General features: G+C 37.9%; 1 protein-coding gene across 3 annotated transcripts in view; it reads left to right on the top strand.

Moving 5' to 3' along the window:
* Window positions 1-20,773, top strand: part of SGTB (small glutamine rich tetratricopeptide repeat co-chaperone beta) — a 43,990-nt gene extending 23,217 nt beyond the window's left edge. The window contains exons 6-11 of one of the 3 annotated variants that reach the window (XM_073905413.1): window positions 9,216-9,320; window positions 13,578-13,704; window positions 13,821-13,883; window positions 16,967-17,004; window positions 17,231-17,314; window positions 18,396-20,773. In XM_073905413.1, coding sequence (XP_073761514.1) covers window positions 9,216-9,320; window positions 13,578-13,704; window positions 13,821-13,883; window positions 16,967-17,004; window positions 17,231-17,314; window positions 18,396-18,507 — 529 coding nt within the window. In that variant the 3' untranslated portion in view covers window positions 18,508-20,773. Of the gene's footprint in view, window positions 1-9,215; window positions 9,321-13,577; window positions 13,717-13,820; window positions 13,884-16,966; window positions 17,005-17,230; window positions 17,315-18,395 lie in introns of all 3 variants that reach the window. The other 2 variants (XM_025892760.2, XM_073905414.1) reach the window with 2 other exon arrangements.
* Window positions 20,774-20,801: the final 28 nt, after the last annotated feature.

A 20,801-nucleotide genomic window follows, 5' to 3' on the forward strand; every position in this document is an offset into this window, starting at 1 on the left:
GACATTGAGCAAATTACCTAGCATATGCATGCCTTAGTTTCCCCGTTAGTAAAATGTGGATAATAGTATTTACCCCATAGGACTTTTGCAGAGATTAAATAGTTAATACATATGAAGGGCTAGGAGGCGGTCTAGTAAAGAGTGTTGTACAACAATTTTATCGTTATATAATAATACTGTATAATTGTATGTTACAATTATATATTATTAATTATATATTATATTGTTAACTAAATATTATTGCATCATTAATTCTGTTATAATATATTTAATATTATCATTATTTATGCAATCTGGGTTTTTTTGCTTTGATCAGAATATAAAGAGAGATCCAAATTTATTGAGGTCCAAATATGTTGTCAGTTGTGTTTCTCGATTTACCAGTCTGGTAGTAAGCCTGTTAAAATAAGAAAGGAAATGATGTTAGTCAGACAGGAGTTGTTCTGAATTAATCTAGTGTCATTTATCTTCTTTTTTGGGGGGGAGGGCCTCTTACATTTTTATGAAAAATTTTGAACTTGAAAGGAGTTTACAGTAAATATTCTTATATCCATCCACACCAAGATTTTGCCTTTAATATTTTAGTATATTTGCTATGTCACATGTTTATTCATCTGTTTGTACCCCTCTGTTCATTAGTCTGTCTTATTTTTGATGCATTTCAAGGTAAATTGCAGCCATCAGTACACTGTCTCCCTAAATACTTTATCATGCATGTCGTAAATAGAGTTCAATATTTTGCATTTTTTTCTTTTGAGGTAAAATTTATAGGTCATAACGTACGTAAATCTTAACTGTACTTTGCTTGAGTTTTGACAAATGCATACACTTGTGTAACTCAAAACCCCCTATCAAACTACGGAAAATTCTACGTGCCCCTTCAGAGTGAGTTGCCTAAAACACCAGAGGCAACCACTGTTTTGCTTTATTTCCCTACTATAGATTAGATTTGTTTCTTTGAGAGTTCCACATAAAAGGAATCGTACCATATGTACTTTTTTGTGTGAGACTCTTTTTGCTTACGTTAATGGTTTCGAGATTCACCATGTTGTTTCTTGTCTCAGTGGTTCTTGTTTTTAATTGGTCAGTCATACTCTGCTGTTTGCGTGTACCACAGTTTGCCGAGCCGTTTTCCTATTTATGGTCACCTGGGTGCTTTTGGTTTTTTTTGTTTGTTTTGCATTTTGTCCAGAAATTATAGTTGTTATTTGTGGAAGAGTTGGATCCATAAGGAAGTTAGTTGTACATACTAGAAATCTACATTTCCTTTACCAAAAAATCCCTTTATTAATGTGTCCTGATAATCTAGCCCGGAAAAATCCAAATAATTTGTGGAAAATGAATTCTGCAAGCTGTGTTTTTTATTCTCTGTCCCCAGATGGATATATATGTTTTAATTTAGCATGTGAAATATCTGAAACAAAAACATTGAATAATGTCACTAAATGTTATGACCAGATATAGATGTTATCAGAAAATTGCTGGTAAAGACCACAGTAAGCCGTACACTTTTAACTATGAATATGATAAATTGGAGCCTAAATAAATCATTTATTTCAAATGAGATTAGGGTTCATGAATAGTCTTATGTTGACTACTACTGGATTGAAAGAGATTCTTGGCAATACCTGTGCTTGCTTTTCATTTAGCTGTCTTTAAGTTGAAATCAATAATCATGCTTATCTTTTCCATTTAAATAGTATCTTTTTTTCCTGAGTTCAGTAATAGAGCAAGAAATTTCATATTAAATAATTAGAAAACTTTATTTGTATATTTAATACAAATATTGAAAAAAAGTTAAAAAAATTTTTTTAGACCCTAGTAGTTGTAAATATCTCAATAGCCTATATAGTCTTGCCAACTACCCCTTGCATTTTTATTAGCCAGCCGGCTGCCAAGAATTGGAAGCCTGGAATAGCAGATCTAAATATTCCTTTTGATATTCATTTTCACAGTTTTATTCCTAATCAAAATATTGTTCATATATTAAACTTGCTAGCATGAACTGTAGTTTTCTTTTTATAGAAGTGACTTTCTTATATGTTAGAAAATAATCAGTTGGCACATTTTTTAATCATAAACCTTTCTTTTCTAGTATTTATCTTCTGTTTTAGCTTTTAGGATCCTAAGGATGCTTTAGGCTCAGCTTAGGTACCAGGAAAACCTGAGTCCTTCCTTGCAAACCTATTATTTATTTTTGCTTTTTTTTCTCTACTCACTGACCATGATATATAACATTTATGTCAGTTTATCATGTGTTGTGCCTTATTTTATTTGCACACTTATTTTATTTCTTCAGGTGAAGGGCAGAGATTGGATCTTGTATCTTTTTGTATCTCTTATAGTACCTAGCACTGTTCCTCCCAGGACTTCAGCCAGTTTTTGTTGGATGCCTGGAGGACTATAGAAGAATTATAAGAAATTTCCAGTGATGTTGAAGCGATGACACTCGCTTTAACACTTGTAGACATAAAACAACAAATGATTGAGTATAGATCTAAAACATTTAAAGTGCTTTATGATATGAAATGATATTTTATATTAAGCTAGCTAAATTTCTGTGTCTTCTGTCCCTAAACTGTACTCATATTTCTTTTGTACAACCTCATTGCTGAGTATATTACTTTACCCATAACTGTCATATGTTTCTGGGATGGATGGATGGTTGAATGACTGAGACAATAAATGGAATTAAAGGTGTACAGGAGAGAGAGCATGATTGAGAGAATTTATCCAGAGGCCTCTCAGGTGATGGGGAATTGGAGATGGAGCTAGATTTGATGGACAGGTAGAACTTAGGTGGAGGATAGGGGTAGGGGAAGGCGTTTAAGTTGGAGAACCTAGTTTAAAAGGCAAAATTAGGAATGCTAGTGACAGTGTGAGCTCTGAGAAAGATTGGAACAGAGACCGTGCTGTTCTTCACTTTGTTTTCCTTCACCTCCATAAGCAGCATGTAGTCGTTAGGCTCACTTGGATTTGAACTTGGTTCGTTGAATTTGGAGTTGAATCCCAGGTCAGCCGTGTACTAGCTCTGTGGTCTTGGGCAGCCGCTTAACCTTTTTGAGCTTCAGTTTCCTATCTTGTAAGATAGAGATAATACTAACCCTGTGATAGGGTAGTTGTGAGGAGTGATAATTATATAAATTACCTAGCATAGTTCTAGGCTTTCAATATTTGTTTCTTTTAAAAACAGTGTAATTCCTAGTTGTAGAAATAAGTTTTGGCTGTAACTTATTTATGCATGACCTACGGTATGGGAGATTAAGTTACCTGTGATTTTTTTTTTTCTGCCTCGTTTTCTATAAAACTAGAACACAGGTTATATTCATGCTCTTGCTCTAACAGGGTAAAGTAGGCGAAGGTGTCTGAAAACATGGTGACTCTGGCTGTATTGTTCTGTTGGAATTTCATTAGTTATGCCCTGATAACCAGACAGCAGGGGCAGAGAGAGCAGGCCACATTGATACTCAGTTCACACACTGGCATGTTTGGCTTCATCTCACAGAAGATTTGAATATAGTCCAAATTCTCTTCCCTTTCCTGGCCTTAGAGGTTCAGGTGCTTGTCCTCTTTTGAAAGATCCTAGCTTGCAGTTTGTGATCTAGAGCTAAAACTATTGGGCGCCTGGGTGGCTCAGTCAGTTAAGCATCTGCCTTTGGCTCAGGTCAGGATCCCAGAGTCCTGGGATCGAGTCCCGCATCTGGCTCTCTGCTCAGCGGGGAGCCTGCTTCTCCCTCTTCCTCTTCCCCTGCTTGTGCTCTCTCTGTCAAATAAATAAATAAATAAAATCTTTTTTTTTTTTTTTTTTTAAAGCTAAAGCTATCAGGATTGAAATAGTCGTCTTCTTCCCTTCTGCCCACTCTTCTTCCTGGGTCTAATTCTCCCTGCCTTATTCTTTGTCTTGTTATCAGTATCTGAAGTGAGAGATCAGGGTGTCTTCTGCTCAGTTTACCTTTTCCGTATACCTCCCGACAGCTCATTTGTTCCCTCCTCCATTTCCGTCACTACTCCCTTAGTCCAGATTCTTAAATTTTGCTAAACTAGTGCTATAGTAACTTCATTTGGCTTCCAGTGTCTACTTGCACTCCCTGCTCCAGTCTTCTGACAAAAGGGTCTTTCTAAAATGTGAATTTAATCATTTAATTTTTGCTTTCTTCTTGCTAGACCCAAGTACCTATATGATCATATTTAAACTCCTCAGCATAAGATCTTTTATAATCTAGGCATTTAAAAAATATTTGGCTGTTTTTATTAGCCATTCATTTTTTTCCTTTTTTAAAAATAGATTATTTATTTATTTATTTATTTGAGTGAGAGAGAGAACACGAGTGTGGGGAGAGGCAGAGAGAGAGGGAGAAGCAGGTTCTCCGCCGAGCGGGGATCCCATTGTGTGGCTCTATTCCAGGACCCCGGGATCATGACCTGAGCCAAAAGGCAGACGCTTAAACCAACTGAGCCACCCAGGTGTCCTGTCATTTTACTTTTTAAAATTTTATTATTTTCACTCTTCTTCCTACTCCATTCTTCTTTCTACTTTATGCACATAGAATGTGAAATTTGCTGACTTCTTTTTTTAATGTCTTCTTTATTTTATTTTTAAATTTTTATTGAAGTATAATTAACATACAATACTATATTAGCTTCAGGTGGGCAACATATTGATCAACAATTCTGTACATTACTGAATGCTCACTATGATAAGTATGGTGACCGTCACCATATAATAACATTATTATTGGCTATATTCCCTTGTACTGTACTTTTCATCTCTGTGGTATTTGCTGACTTCTTAAGAGTACTATGTTGAGACATCTCTCCATGATTTTATGTGCTCTGCCTAGAATGTTTCATACCTTATTTAACTGGTCAACTGCCAGCCATCGTTCAGGACCCTGCTAGGTGTTACTTTTGGAAAGATTTTCTTAATTTTTTCTCTTCCCAAGCTCTTGTCCATACTCTTGCGCCCTTCCCTACCATGCCCTGTGGAGTGGTGCTGTCTAGGATGGTAGCCCCTAGCCACATGTGGCTGGTCAAATGTAAGTTAAACTTAATAAAATAAAAAATTCAGTTCCTCAGTTGCCCTAGCATATTTCAAGGGCTCTTTCGTCACATGTGGACAAGGGGCTACTGTACTGGATTACACAGATGAAGAACTTATTTATCACAGAAAGTTCTCTTAGCTCTGCACAGGGTTAACTATACTTTTCTCATGTTGCCTCTTCCTTTGATACTTTGTTGATACTTCTTTTGACTCCATTGTTGCACTTATCACACTATTATTTATTTACATCTGTTTTTCTCTAGTAGATAGTGAAAGATTGGAGGGCAGAGATGTATCCTCTTCATCTCTGTGTATTTGGTTTGGGTTTCAGGGTTTAGCATATTATAGTTTTCAACAAAAGTTTGAGTTGAACTGATACCGTGAATTTTAGGAGGGAGAATTGCCTCTACTTGAAAGACTTCTAATAGTGAAGCAGTTATATATATGTCAGCATGTTTTATATATATATATATATATATATATATATATATATATATACACACACACACATATATATATAGTATATATATATACACACACACACATAAATACGTATTATAAATAATATCGTAAATTTGTTATATAATAAATATTTAGGAAAATAAATTTAAAACTATTTAAAACCTCTTTCAACTTACTGAAAGAGTAATATATGAACATCTATATATGCTTACCTTAGAGTCAAAAATAGCTAACATTTTGCCATGTTTACTTCCTCTTTTTCTTTCTCTCTGTGGGGGTTTTGTGAAGTAGGTGTATAAAATTTTCTTGCTGGTCCTAAATCCTTCAGTTATATCTCCTAAGAATGAGAATATACTCTGCATAATTATACCATTCACATGTAGGAAAATTAGCGTTGACATTTCTTCATTTGTCCCTAGAATACTTTCTGTAGCTTATGTCTTTGATCCAGGAGCCAGTGTTTGTGTGTTGCATTTTGAGATGTTACTTTTGTCTCTTAATCTAGAAAATGTTACTGGTTTTTTATTTATTTTTTTATGACATAGACATTTTTGAAGAGTTCCAACCAGTGATTTTATAGCATGTGCCATAATCTGGATTTGTGTGATTGTTTCCTCATGATTAATTTTAGGTTGAAGTGTGGTATTAAGCCCACATAAATAATTATGTGTACCATGTATTGCATTAAAATAGGAGGCACATAATTTCAAAGTGTCCATTAGTGGTGATTCTAAGTTTGATATCTTAGGGTGGTGACCATCATCTCTGTTATTCCTTTTATAATTAAAAATTGTCTTTAGGGTCAGATCGTGTGAATATTCCATTCCCCAGCAATCTTTTACTCAATGTTTTACCATACGTTCATGATCTTTCCTTGAATCATTAAAACACTGATGGTTACAAAATGGTGATTTTCTAATTTTATCATTTCTTTTACATTTATTTTCTCACATATTTCTGTAAAGAAGAGCTTTCTTTCCACTCCCCCCCTTTCCACTTTCCTCCTCCTTTCCCCTACCCCAACTTTTTTGAGTATCATTATGGACTAATGAATTTTTAAAATCACTATTTGATGTGTTATAAGAAATTGCCAAAATTATTATTTTTGGTACTTAAATTTATCCCATATTTGGCTAGTGTGAGCCCCTTTAAACTTGCTGTGTGTCCTTTTATGTAACTTTGTTTTGAACATTTTCTTGCTTCCTGAGAAAGCAAGGTATTCCACAATTGTCCTGCACGTACTTTGCCCTAGACCTGAGCTCAGCTGTTTCTACAAGTAGCCCCTATTCCTGTTATTGGAGAATAGTATTTAGGAACCAAGTTCTGGTCGCAAGACATGATCATTGCTACTGAAGTGTTATTGCTTCTTCAGTGAACAGAGCTAGGAAATATAATTTTTGAAAAATCATCGGTTTATACAGATACCTTCAATTTGTATTCCATTGTCACCTTCCCCCATTTTATGTGGATTTCTTTTCTTCCAGAGTGAAAATCCTGCTTTCCAACACCACCAGTATGTTTACTCATTAGGGCTACCCTTCAGTATTCTTCAGCTGATAGTATAATACCAATATTATGCCACTAGCCAGCCTACTAAGTAAATTTCACAATTTCTTTTCTCCTTAGAATCCATCTCATTAAAGATATATACTCAGAATACTACTTGCAAGTTACTTGAATTCTTTTTGATCTACAGTTAGCATCATTTGTTTCTCTTTTACTCACTTTGAAGGTTTGCTTTTTCATCCTTTTTGAAGCCTTATTCCCATTTTTATCCCATCTACCTCATGCCCACCCATCATCTATGAGAGTGAGACTTTTCATATAAGTTTGATTTCTGAGCCATGTAAATGTTTTCCATAAAATTAAACAAGACAGGATGGTCGGTAATAATGTCGGTAATAATGATTCTCTTTATCCTCAACAGTGCTTTTTGCTTCGTGTTTTATATTTGTGTTCCTACATCAGCTTTTTTGTTTCCGGTTGGCCTGATTATCTTTTTCTAGCCTTTAACCTGTGTGTGATTATGTTTTAGGTGGTATGCATACAATTTGAGAAACTGATTTTTATCTACGTTACTTTGTAGTTGCTTTTATGTTTGAATTGGTTTTCTGCTATGATATTATTTGGCTGCCTCTCCCTTCCCCCTTCCCTGCTCTTTATTTTTATTTTTTATTTTTTGCCTTCTATGGTATTGAGTTATTTTTACTTCATTTTTTTTCTTTCTAATTATTTGGAAGTGATACATTCTATATCTCTTCTTTTAATGGTCATTTTTAATGGCCATCCTTCTCATGCTGGTTAGTGTGTGTTGAATGTTCAAATAAACCCATGCCTCTTTTTCATATGAACTACCAAATCAGGTTTGTTGAATTCTGGACTTTGACACTAAATTTTTTTTCACTGAAAGAAAGGAGACTGTATGTTTATTTTTTTAAAATATTTTATAATCTTAATTTGGAAAGAGAGTCTCAGTCATGCTCTATGAAGAAAAATTGACAGAAAACTGGACTGACCACACCACCTTTCCTTTATAGCCTGCCAGCTACCTCCCACCCCTCCCAGGAACCTAAGCACTGTTGAGGCCAGGAATATTATTCTGATTACTGCTCTATGCCTAGAAAAGTATCTGTGTATTAGCTAGACCTCAATAGATGTATTAGTTGAATGAATAAGTAGAAATATTTAGTCTGGAGAAGAGTGAATGGAGCAGTAGTGGGAGTGGCATGGAGGGCAGGAGAAATGGTGGAATGTTTTAGTTTGAAGAAGCTTGCATGTAGGACAGTCATTTTGCTTGTTTAGAATGGCCCTGAGGGTTGAAGTGAGTGTGACAGCAGGGAAACAGAGGGCTATCTACTATCAGGATTGTGTGGAGGAGTAGGAAGTAGCTTCATTATACCATCACACCCTGGAATCAAGTTATTCCAGGAGAGTTCCATTAGAAGTAACTGGAGGGGGGGGGGAAATCGGAGGGGGAAACGAACTATGAGAGACTATGGACTCTGAGAAACAAACTGAGGGTCCTAGAGGGGAGGTGGGTGGGGGAATGGGTTAGCCTCGTGATGGGTATTAAGGAGGGCACGTAATGAACGGAGCACTGGGTGTTATGCACAAACAATGAATCGTGGAACACTACATCAAACACTAATGATGTATGTATGGTGATTAACATAAAAAAAACAAAATAAACAAAAGAAGTAACTGGAAAGGATTCAACAGTATTTAATCGCTCTGAGATTCTGTGCTAAGTGGATGGAATGCATTGCCATCCTTCATTTGCAGCCAGATTTAGGTTAAATTTTGATCTTAGATTTGCCCAATAATGATCTTAACCCTACTAGTAAAGTGACCATTTTACAGCATAACACTGGGTAGCCATCTCTCTGCACACTTCCTTAGTAATCCCACATGTCCTGGTGCTTTCATTTTTCTGTTTGGGCAAATTAGAAAAGCAATAAGTAGGTAGATCACTGGTATGCTTCACTTATTTGTCTTTTCTCTAGCAAAGCAAACGGTGAAAGGCAGCCTGCATATTTTCTCTGAGATTTACTTTTGAATTATCTTTTTGTTTGATTATAGAACTATCTTAGTTTGATTTAGATATTTACTGGCAGTGATACACAAATTGGGACAAGGAAAATGTAGTTTTATGACAATCTAAATTAGTGCCTTGAGGGCTACCTATAATAAAAATCTCTTCTCTTTCTCTTAGGGCTGCCGCTCAGAGTAAATTAGGTCACTACACAGATGCAATAAAGGATTGTGAGAAAGCAATAGCAATTGATTCAAAATACAGCAAGGCATATGGGAGAATGGGGTAAGTTCTGGCAAAATGTTCAAAGAAGTACCAGGGAGTATCAGATTTGCTGTTCTTAATGGTTTGGTTTCCAATTTCCTGCTTAAATATTGCAAGGAAGATCAATATACCATTGAGAGAGGAAATGACTGTAACTTCTTTGACTTGGGATAGAGGTGACCAGTTGTATGATGAATGGTTGGTTGTTGGAGAAAATCATACAACCGTTTCATGTTCAAGGCCACAGATCTCAAATGGGCACTCAGTATTTTGGTGGACAATCCTACTATACTTCCTTCTGTATTCACCTTACCACTTTCTTCCCACGTTCTCTTCTCTCTTCAAATTTCCACCACACGCTCCATGGTGACTCTCAGCTCATGTTTGCCTTGCACTTAATTGAGAAAATAGATGCATTTAGAAGAAAAGTAACTCCTCTTCCTGCTTCTCAATTAACCAATCCACCTGCATTTGTATCCTCACAGACTGCCTTTTGTTCCTGTTCAAATGGAAGGGTTCTTTTCTAAGACTTGCCTTCACTCATGCCTTATATCTCATCCCTTTGTACCTTCCCCAGGACTTTATGCTCGGAATCCTCTCCTTATCTTCTGCAACACCAGACTTCCTACCTCCATCAGTGACAATGACTCCATGTGGAAAGGTCGTAGAAAATCACCCATTGGAACTGTCCTTTTCCCAGAGAGGCCACTTCCCAGCTCTTCTTTCTCTGAATTGCTGCCGTCGCTGCCGGTGTTTGCCGTCTCATCTCCCTCATGTCTCGTTTGCTCTCCGCTCGCGCTGATAGGGCTCTTATCTCTGTCACTCTGTTGACAGCGCCGTTCAGTCCCCGATTGTCCATATTTTCCCAGGGCCAGTGTTCACGTCTCTGTCCTTACCCTGCCCCATGTTTTAGTATCTGGCATGATTAACTTTTTTTTTTCTTTTAAAGTTTATTTAAGTAATTTCTCTACCCAATGTGGGGCCCAAACTCACGACCCCGAGATCAAGAGTCACATGCTCTTCCAACTGAGTCACCCAGGCGCCCTGGCACGATTAACTGATTTTTGATATACTTCATTCTCTCCACTTCTGTGACATCACACTTCCTGGTTCTCCTTCTGCTTCACTGGTTGCTCTTTCCCAGTCTCCCTTGCTGGTTCTTCCTTCTGTACCGCCTCTAAATAAAGGCGGACTTCAGGGCTCTCTCCTCTGCTGCTGCCATTTTTCTGTTCTTTCTTCTGATTCCATCCTGTCCCATGCTTTTAAATTCCATCTACAGTCAGTACTCATTATTCATGGATTCTGTATATAGGATTTGCCTACATGCTGAAGTTTTCTTGTAACCTCCAAATCAGTAATCACTGTGCTTTTGTGGTCTTTCACAGAAGGGTGAAAAATTTGAGTCACCTGTCATGCCAGTTCTCAGCAGAGGTCTGGTAAGATGATGCTCTGCCTTTTTGTTTTAGTTCTCATGCTGTAAATGAGTGTTGTTTTCACAGTCTTTCTGGAGCTGTTTTTGTTTTTGTTTTTGTTTTTTTTTGCATTTTCATGCCTTTTGTGGTTGATTTCGCTGTTTACAGTGGCCCCCAAATGTAGGCTGAAGTGTTGTCTAGTGTTCCTAATCGCAAGAAGGCTACTATGTGCCTGATGAAGAAAATATAGATCATTTTTTATCAGACATGAGTTAGTGCTGTTGGCTGTTAGTTCAGCACTAATGAATCATTAGTATATATTAAATAATGTTTCTTTAAAAAGAAACACACATAAAGTAAGGTTAGGTTTTGATCTGTTGATGAAAATGTTGTGACCAAAAACTCACAGGAGCCCAACCCTATATTTCCTCTAGGAGCAGTTGTTCATTATTTGCTAATTTATTGTTTGTGGTGACTTTATAGAATATAACTACTGTTGTTAATGAGTCTCAACTGTATATGATGATGCAGCTCTTAGGTTATATGTCTGAACTCCGTACTCATATATTCAACCACTTTTCATCTCCACTTAGATGTTTGATAGGCATTTAAAGCTTCACATGCCCCCAAAAGAACTTTTGTTCCCTTCTTAAATCTTTCCCAGCTCAGTAAATGGTACCATCATTCACCTACCAGTGCCAAAACGTCAAAAGCCTAGGAGTCATCCTTCAGTCTTATTGTGCCTGACACAAGTAATCTCTCAGCAAGTCCTGTCGTTTCTGGTTTCCATGTATCTTGAACTCAAGCATTGAATGCTATCTCTTTTCTAACCCTAGTCCAAATTACTATCTCTTACGTAGGCTACTGCAAGCATTGAATGCTATCTCGTTTCTAACCCTAGTCCAAATTACTATCTCTTATGTAGGCTACTGCAAGCATTGAATGCTATCTCGTTTCTAACCCTACTCCAAATTACTATCTCTTATGTAGGCTACTGCGGTAGCTTCATAACCGGTCCCCCCGCCACCATTTTACCCATACCCATCTTGATCATCTGCAGAAAAGCCAGAATGTTCTTTTCTTCTATTTTTTTTTTTTTAAGAGATGGGGAGAGGGTGCCTGGGTGGCTCAGTTGGTTAAGCGACTGCCTTCGGCTCAGGTCATGATCCCGGACTCCTGGGATCGAGTCCCACATCAGGTTCCCGGCTCAGCGGGGAGCCTGCTTCTCCCTCTGACCCTCTCCCCTCTCATGCTGTTTCTCTCTCTCTCTCTCTCTCAAATAAATAAAATCTTAAAAAAAAAAGAGATGGGGAGAGAGAGAGAGAGAGAGAGAGGAGAAGGGTGAAGGGGCAGAGGGAGAGAGAATCTTAAGCTCCACGCCCAGCACGCAGCCTAACATAGGGCTCAATCGCACAACCCTGAGATCATGACCTGAGCCAAGGTCACGAGTCAGAGGCTTAACCGACAGCCACCCAGGCACCCCCCAGAGTGAATGTTCTAAACCATAAATCAGATCTGTCACTCCATTGCGACGAGAATAAAATCCAGACTCCAAACCATGGTCTTACATGATCTGGCATCTGATTATTCCCTGACATCATCTTTCCACACTTTATTTTCTGTGCTCCCTCCTCATCAGCTTTTGTCCCATTCCTGAAGTACACCAAACGCATTGTTCTCAGGGCCATTGTGTTTACCGTGTCTTCTGTTTAGAATGCTCCTCCTTTGACTTTCCTGTGACTGCTTTCTACTCATCACTCACGTCATTTCATTGTGGCTGCCTTTGAGGAGCTCCCCCTCTCTTTAATATTATGATTTTATTTGTGTGTTTATTACTTATCTTTCCAGTTAGGATGGAATTTTCTTAAACTCAAGGACTTTATCTTTCTCATTGTGAACTACGAAATAGTATCTGGTACGCAATAGGGTTTTAATAAGTATTTATTGACTGTTGATTCATTGAGGACTCTGAAAAAGTATCTTTCATTGACTGGAAGAAAACAAATTAGGTTTTGAGAATTTTTCTGTGATTAGACACTGTATTCTGTCTTGATCAGAAGCCTGGGAGGTAAGTCATCCAAGAAAGAAGTGGAGTAATTGTTAAAAACAATTACTTGTTGTTAAAAACAACTCTAGACTATAAATAAACCTCAATACTATCTATCCGTATATACCATTAGTGTATAGCTCTGAAGTAATTTTCTGATAAATCAATTCTAACTAGGAAGAGGAAAACAAAATTTAATAACAAACTCTTTGATCTGTGCCTCGGATAAAAATGTGTTGAGTTGTAAAGATGCTAATTTTATCTACTTCACAGCTAAGATGTCTTCTTCATGAGTAGTCCACTGATTCCCCATTGCCTGTTTTTGTTTTTTATTTTTTTTAATGGCAAATTGATATTTATTGTGGCTCAGTGTCTTTGTTAGGAAGAAGGAAGAAAATGGGACATTAGGAAGCACACATCTAATTCAGAGTCCCTAAAATGGTTTTAGCATCATGAGTTATAATGGCCACAGGTTGTTGGTCAGCTCACATCTTTGTGGAGCTTTATCATTCATAAGGCAATTACTTCACATACTAGGCTTAAAATTGGAAGAGTAGGTAAGTTTCATTTCTAAGCATTAAATTCATGACTTGTAGGACAGCTAAGGTTGTCAGCAAGCAGAATGGAGAGAGTCCAGACTTACAGAATCTTGGAATTAGAAGGAATTGTAGTGATAGTCCTCTGAATCACATAGTAACAGTGAATCAAGTAAGCGTAGTCTGTATTCGAATTGATTACCAAGACAGACGTTTGACTGTTGGTGATGTCCTGATGTTTTTCAATCATATATCTTATACTCCTATATTTTATTCTTTTCAGACTGGCCCTCACTGCCATAAATAAATTTGAAGAAGCAGTTACAAGTTACCAAAAGGCATTAGATCTTGACCCTGAAAATGATTCTTATAAGTCGAATCTGAAAATAGCAGAACAGAAGTTAAGAGAGGTATCCAGTCCTGTAAGTTATTAATGACAGATGAGGGAAATATTTTCTGTCATCCTCAATTTATTAAGATCAAATTATAGTGGTTGGACTAATTCTCAGATATAATTGTTTTACAGACAGGAACTGGATTGAGCTTTGACATGGCTAGCTTAATAAATAATCCAGCCTTCATTAGTATGGTGAGTATATTTCCTTTTCTGCTCTGCTGGCTCTGTTTTCCATAGAGCTTTATGGTTCCCAAACTTCTAGAAACAAATACGAAAGCTTTTGTGGTGGTGGTGGTGGTGGAGTGGGGATACAGCACTCTGGCTCAGGTTTTTAACCTGCCTATGTACCTCTTTGTGAGAAAGCCATGGAGAGACTTTAGGAAGCCCACGGATTCCCTGAAAATGTATAAAAAATTTTTTATACATGTGCACATATGCACTTTTCTATGGAGAGAACCATATTTTTCATCCAAGTGGCAAAGGGGTCTGCATATCTACAAAAGGTCAAAAACAACTCTTTTCCATGAAAGCAGCCCTAGGAAGATCTCTAATAATTCAAGTCTGAGTAGTTTGACTGTCGTGGTACCCTAAGCTCTCCTCTCATGGTCTGCTTCCTTTCTATCCTAAGAGTTTATTTGAACTTTTAGTATAGTCCTCAGATGTATGTATTCCATCCTGCAAAAACAACAAAATGACCCATGGATCTTTTTGAAAATGCACATACTCTGGTCCAGTTTGTGGAAACTCTGATTTAGTGGATTGGGATGTTACCTGGGCATATAAAGCTCCTTGAGTGATTATTTCTGGTTGAGAATGATTCGTTCCACCACATGCCATGCCCTTGGAAGGCAGCAGTACCCCTTGAATTCATCTTTGGTTCTTTAAAAAAATGTGTCATGCATCCACGGAATCATTGAATTGAAATGCACAGATGGCTCATTCTCAGTGAGATAAAGAAGTCTTTTAAACAATTAGTAGGTTTGTAGCAATTGGCAGTTTACAATTGGTAGTTGAGATCTTTGTAGACAGTGGTTAATTTTTGAATCACTCACTCTAACTGAGGTGTTGGGAAAGCTACTACTTGCTTTTATTATCAGAGAGATAATTATTTGATTTGCAACTAATTCAGTAACTCTTCTCAAGTCTCAGGATTGAGCGCATCACATTTAAGTTGGTCTTCCTGTGTACATGCCAGCATTTATATGGCTCTTTGTAGGTTTTGTGACATTTTTAGCATTGCTACCCATTTCTAGTCCTCAGGTTATGCTATTGTAGTAGGATGTGAAAATGGATTTCTTCTAGTTTCAGATTTGTCTTAGCCCTCAAGATGCTATGTACCAAAGTGAAGTGTTGCAAAAGGTGGCAGTTAAAAACATACTGTGTGACTTGTAAAAAAAGAGGTTGATAGGCAGTGAGAGGATTTTTGGAGAAAGCTATTGGAGTTACAGAGCCTTTTTCCATGTGTGAGGGAGTGAAGGGGGCCTGTCCTCCTCTCAAGCCTCCAGAGAAAGGGCTTTTCTGGCCCACTCCTGAGAGCTTTCCAGATGGCCCCCAGTAGGCTGGTGTCTGACCTGCTGGCTAAAGGAGCCTGTGTGGTTTAGCAAGTAACTGTACTGATGCCATTGGAGTGGAGGGGTGTTTTTGGTGGACCAGGGTGAGCACACTTGCTCATAAGATAGTCCAGTGCAATCTGCCCGGAAAGGCCTCCTGAAGGTGACAGGACAGAGTCTCTAGAGGAGGACTGCAAAGAACTTGGGACTAAAGGGAAAGTCACAGTGTCCATGTAGAGAGTAAATGTAGAGAGAGGATAGATGAGAAATGTCCAGAGGGGCAGGGGTGGGAGAAGTTTCTGAAGGTCCTTAGAAAGAGCCCCAAGAGAGATCCCGAGTAAACAGTCTGCACAACCAAAGAGCACCAATGCAAAACCACTGAGATAGGACCAGTCATCAAATAACTTTCCTGTAGCCCTGACTCTCTGGCTTCCTCGAGGACCAGGACTCTTGCCTAGCGAGCGGGGGGGAGAGGCGTAGAAGCACTGTGGTGAAAAAGAGCGGGCCGTTGTGCCTCTCTCTTCCAGTGCAACTGGCCCATGTGAAGTAGGCCCAGGCCGGGGAGGGGAAACACTTTGCCTGTAAATGAAGTTTTAGGTATTTGCTTATTACAGTGAGCAAGATGTGCAGTACTCAACCGGAGGTCATTTTCTAACTTAAAGCGACTAGCGGGAGCCACCTGGGTCACTCAGTTGGTTGAGCAGTGGCCTTCAGCTCAGGTCATGATGCCAGGGTCCTGGGATTGAGCCCCACATCGGGCTCCCTGCTCAGAGGGGAGTCTGCTTCTCCCTCTGCCTCTGCCCCTCCACTCATCCTCTCACTTTCTCAAATAAATAAATTAAAAAAAAAAAAAAAAAGCAGCCAGAGGACTGCTTACTTAAAAGTGACCAGAAAAGCCCTAGAATCTGCTCTGTATTTCTTCTAGGTCCTAGAATCTAGAAGAGGATGAACTGCTTTTGCAGAATCAGATTAAAAGGATTGTGAAACAAAAGGCTTTATATTTATAGCTCATAAATCCTGCTTTTTCTGTGTAAAGACCCATAGTACTTGTGTGTTGGTGCAGAGGCACCAATCCTAACCAAGACTTGAGGAAAGTTACTGAATTGCTTGCAAGTAAGTCAAACAGTTCTCTTTATGGCAATGAAGCGAGTGATGGCTTTTTCCAACACCTCATTTAGGGTCAGTAAATCGAAATTACTGTCCTCAAAGATTTAAATTTTACAAGAACATTTGAGGCCAAAAAAAAAAAAAATTGATATGCTTTCAAAATAGAAAGTTTTACAAGTTACCTGAGCCAAAGGCAGACGCTTAACCAACTGAGTCACCCAGGCGTCCCATTTGCAACGTATTTTCAATGCCATTTTTCTTAGTACTTCCTCTTTTTTTACATTCATTCACTTTGTTTAAAAGTACACTAAAACTAGGGACGCCTGGGTGGCTCAGTCGGTTGAGCGTCCAACTCTTGGTTTTGGCCCCGGGCATGAGCTCAGGGTCATGAGATAGAGCCCTGCATAGGGTGCAAAGCCTGCGTGGGATTCTTGTCCCGTCCCACAACCCCCGTTTCATGCACGAGTGCTCTCTCTCTCAAAAACAGTACACTAAAACTCTAAAGAATGTTAGAACATGTGTGGTTTAGCTTTCATTCCTGTTTTTTTTTTTAATCTTTGTTAAAGACTCTTAAAATATTGACTGCCTTTAATGGGAGATGCCATTTTTAAATTCCAGGCAGCAAGTTTAATGCAGAATCCTCAAGTTCAGCAGCTGTAAGTATATTTTCCCCTCCCATCTGCCAGGCTCCTAATTTGAGCACATCGGCTCCACATGATAAGTGGTAAATGGTAGATGAATGCCAGCCAATTAGAACTTAGAGCCATTCACATTTGGCCTTCCTACACAGCGCGGGTATATTTAACTGACTTCTCCTTAGCCAGTGTCCTACTTGTTAGGAATATATGCCCATCTCAGTGATGTATTTCTTGCCTATTCTAGAATGTCAGGAATGATGACAAATGCTATTGGGGGACCTGCTGCTGGAGTTGGGGGACTAACTGACCTGTCTAGCCTCATCCAAGCGTAAGTGTTATTTAAGATAGAAATAGTAAAAAAGTTTATGTTTTACAGTTTGTCTCTGAAGTGACCAGGGCTTTCTTTTAAAAATTTTTTCTTTGACTGTTAGTATCAGTGGCCTCATTAGTTACTGAATCTAAAGAAATTCATAACATGGAATTTTCAGACTGAAGGGCAGGAATTCAGAAGATCTGTACCCATGAAAAAGTTTTTTGGCAGATTTGAATAGCTACTCAAGGATGTAGATGAAAGTCAAATATATGCTTAAAGTATGTATTAATTTAGGTAGACTCATATATTTAAAAATCATGTATTCCATATATTAATGTCCCTACAATTTAGGAAACTATTTTATTTGAACTTTTTCAGTGCATGTCATCACCAAAGGAACTCCTTGATCTTCTCATTACTTGAGCACACTACCTTCACTTCTACCCAAGTTGCTTAAGATACTCTGCTTTTTGAATTGACTTTTGAATCTGTGTGTCATGTTGCCATTGGAAATTTTATATGAAGACACAAGGACCGTTTGCTTTTTGTGATCGCAACCATGTAACCCCACTTACAAGATTGCATTTTTACAGTGATCTTTACATGGCATGATTATAGTGATATGTAACACTTGCAGTTGAAGACTACACACGGAGGAATTTGTATTAAGATTCTTTGCCTTTGTAAAAATCAGTTATGTCAGGTGACATATAGGTGATGAGAATGGGTGTGGCACCTATCATACCTGATGACAAGAAAAATTCCTTGCATTGTATTTGAGCACCTACAGCGAAAGCATGTACTATTCAGCCCTTTGTTTATTTGTGGTTAAGCCCTAGAGGGGGTGGATTTCACCCTGATTTCAGGAAGTCACTTTTTAGCGTGGTTGTTTTGTTTCTTATGAAGAATACTGCACTGTAGTAATGCTATATGGAGGTTATTTGTAACTGGAAGATACTAAAATCCGGAGTCTAAGATCTGTTTTTGTAGAAAAATTTCCCTTTGAGTAATACCCACATCCTCTGCAGTTCTCTTTGCATGGGTATGATATGACTACAAGTTCCCTAATTCATACCACTTTGCCTCTTTACTATAGGGGACAGCAGTTTGCTCAGCAGATACAGCAACAGAATCCTGAACTTATAGAGCAACTTAGAAATCACATCCGGAGCAGATCATTCAGCAGCAGTACTGAAGAACATTCGTGACTTGACCAGGGACCCTGGCCCAGAGCACAAATGATTATGGCTCTTGAGTGTTTGCTGTAGATAGTGGCCAAAACAAAGACACCTAAAGAATCAATCTGTCTAGATGATAGGTTTATCATAAAGACTTGAACATAACATGACTCCTTTGTAAACAAATGATCAGTAGCCCTGTGGAGTGCCAGTGTAGTACTGGACAGGGTTCCATTTTCAAATCTTCATCATCATATTTGTATATTAGACCTAATAGCAGAGTATATTTATTGAACAGTAAGGCTGTTTATTGGTGAGCTCTCCAGCTCCAGATTCCCTTAAGCAAACTTCTTTGAAAGATGGAGATGATGAAGAGGAAAGGTTTCTCATGCTGGTTTAGGAGAAATATCCTGGCCACTGAACAGCGTGTCTGGAGAGAAGAAATTTATTGTCTAGATTTCATTTGGAAAGTGCTCTCAGGACTGAATATAGATCACAGGGCCAGTACTATCTTTAATGCTGCTTGTTCTGATGGGTAACAGGGAATACTGAGAGCTGGTGGAAAGCAGAATTTGGTGCAGGGGTTGTTTTTTGAAAAGGAAAATAGATGCTGTGAATGTACAGAGAGTGAAGGTAGGATGTTCAGGTTTTCTGCATAGTTCTTAATTCATCTTGCCTGCAGTTTGGTCTTGATAACATTAGCATGGCCAATTACTCTAAGAACATAATAAAATACATTTAGAAATCCTTAATGGTTGTTTAGGTCCTTTGTATAACTATTCAATTTAATGTACACAATTTCTCCAGTGGTGACCTTACCATGGAAACTCTCAAATATATTTACATTTAAATAAGCCAGTGGTTTGACCCTCAAGTTAAGGATTTTCTAAGTGGCATTTAATTATGTGCATATAAATACTGATTTTTTAAAAACTCACTAATTATTTGATGGATTACGAAAAGCTTCTATCACTAACATTGCTTGTTCATGTAGACCTTTGCTGTAATTTGGCTTGGCATGTTGCTTTTATGCTTAATCTTAATTTGATGCAATGTAAACATAACGGGACTTAAAATATTTCACTGAAATCAGAACTCATAGTAGTTAATGAAGAAATGTGGCATTAAGTATTAATGGCATGGCTTTAACTACAGTGATGGAAAGACCATTCTAACTGGAATTTCTTTTGTTAATTACAGAATTGGTAAAGTTGGGTGAACGCACAATTTCACAAGTGTTGTGAGAGACAACTGAAAAAGTAATACAAAATTAAGTTAGTAATACTCATGATGAGGGCTTTACTATAACTATTGTCCTCAGAAGACCTGGTATGTGTAAGTTTAAAAACCAACTTTTCCTTTCTTTCCCTTCTGAGATTAGAACAGTGGTTCTGTAATTTCACTGTAAGAATTCATTAAAAATGCAGTTTTAATGGGTCCTGGAGTAAGGCCTGGGAATCACCATTTTAAATAGCATACCAGGTGGTTCTGATGTAGGTCCAAGGACTCTAATTTAGAGGAACAGTTAAGTTAACAGTTTTAACAGTTAAGTTCTTAGACTTCTCCTCAGAACAGCAAATACATGACTGCCTGTGTTCACGCTACAAGGAAGACCCATATAAATCTATAGTTCTGGCCAGAGAAGAGCAGGACTTAAAATTTTAGGCCCTCTGAATGAAATCTCCTATATTCTATCTAAGCCAACTTAATTTTTTATAAAGTTAAATTCAGGTTCTAGTGTTCAAGTGTTACACAGAATGAGGTACTAACTATTCACATGAAAGGTAGGACTGTTCTGGAAAAAAAAAAGTAAAAGGTGATCCACAATTAAAAAATTAGCTACTCTTGGGGCACCTGTCTGGCTCAGTAGGTAGAGCATGTGACTCTTGATCTCAGGGTCATGAGTTCATGAGTTCAGGCTCCACGCTGGGCATAGAGCTTGCTTAATTAAAAAAAAAAAAAAAAAGCTACTCTTATCCAGTGGTAAGAAAAAGTTTCTAGCAGACCTATCTCGAGTGCATTAAAATGCTTTTAGATCAATAAAATTGGTAAGCCTCTAGGTGACTGACTAGGAAAATAAAGAAAATACAAATCAACAGTACCAGACGTGAAAGGGGTATCACCACAGCCTTCCGGACTTTAAAGGGATAATCAGAAAATATAATGACCAACTCTAGGTCCATATATTGCACAACTTACATGAAACAGATTAATTCCCTGTAAGATAAAAATTACCAAAGCTCAGTGAAGAAACAGATATCCTCCAGAAGAGCAAGCTACGGGCCCAGATGATTTCAATGGTAAATTCTACCAAACATTGACAG

Source organism: Callorhinus ursinus, unplaced genomic scaffold (genome assembly GCF_003265705.2).
Source record: "Callorhinus ursinus isolate GAN/ISIS: 27379988/994484 unplaced genomic scaffold, GSC_fseal_2.0 scaffold23, whole genome shotgun sequence".
Lineage (NCBI taxonomy): Eukaryota > Metazoa > Chordata > Mammalia > Carnivora > Otariidae > Callorhinus > Callorhinus ursinus.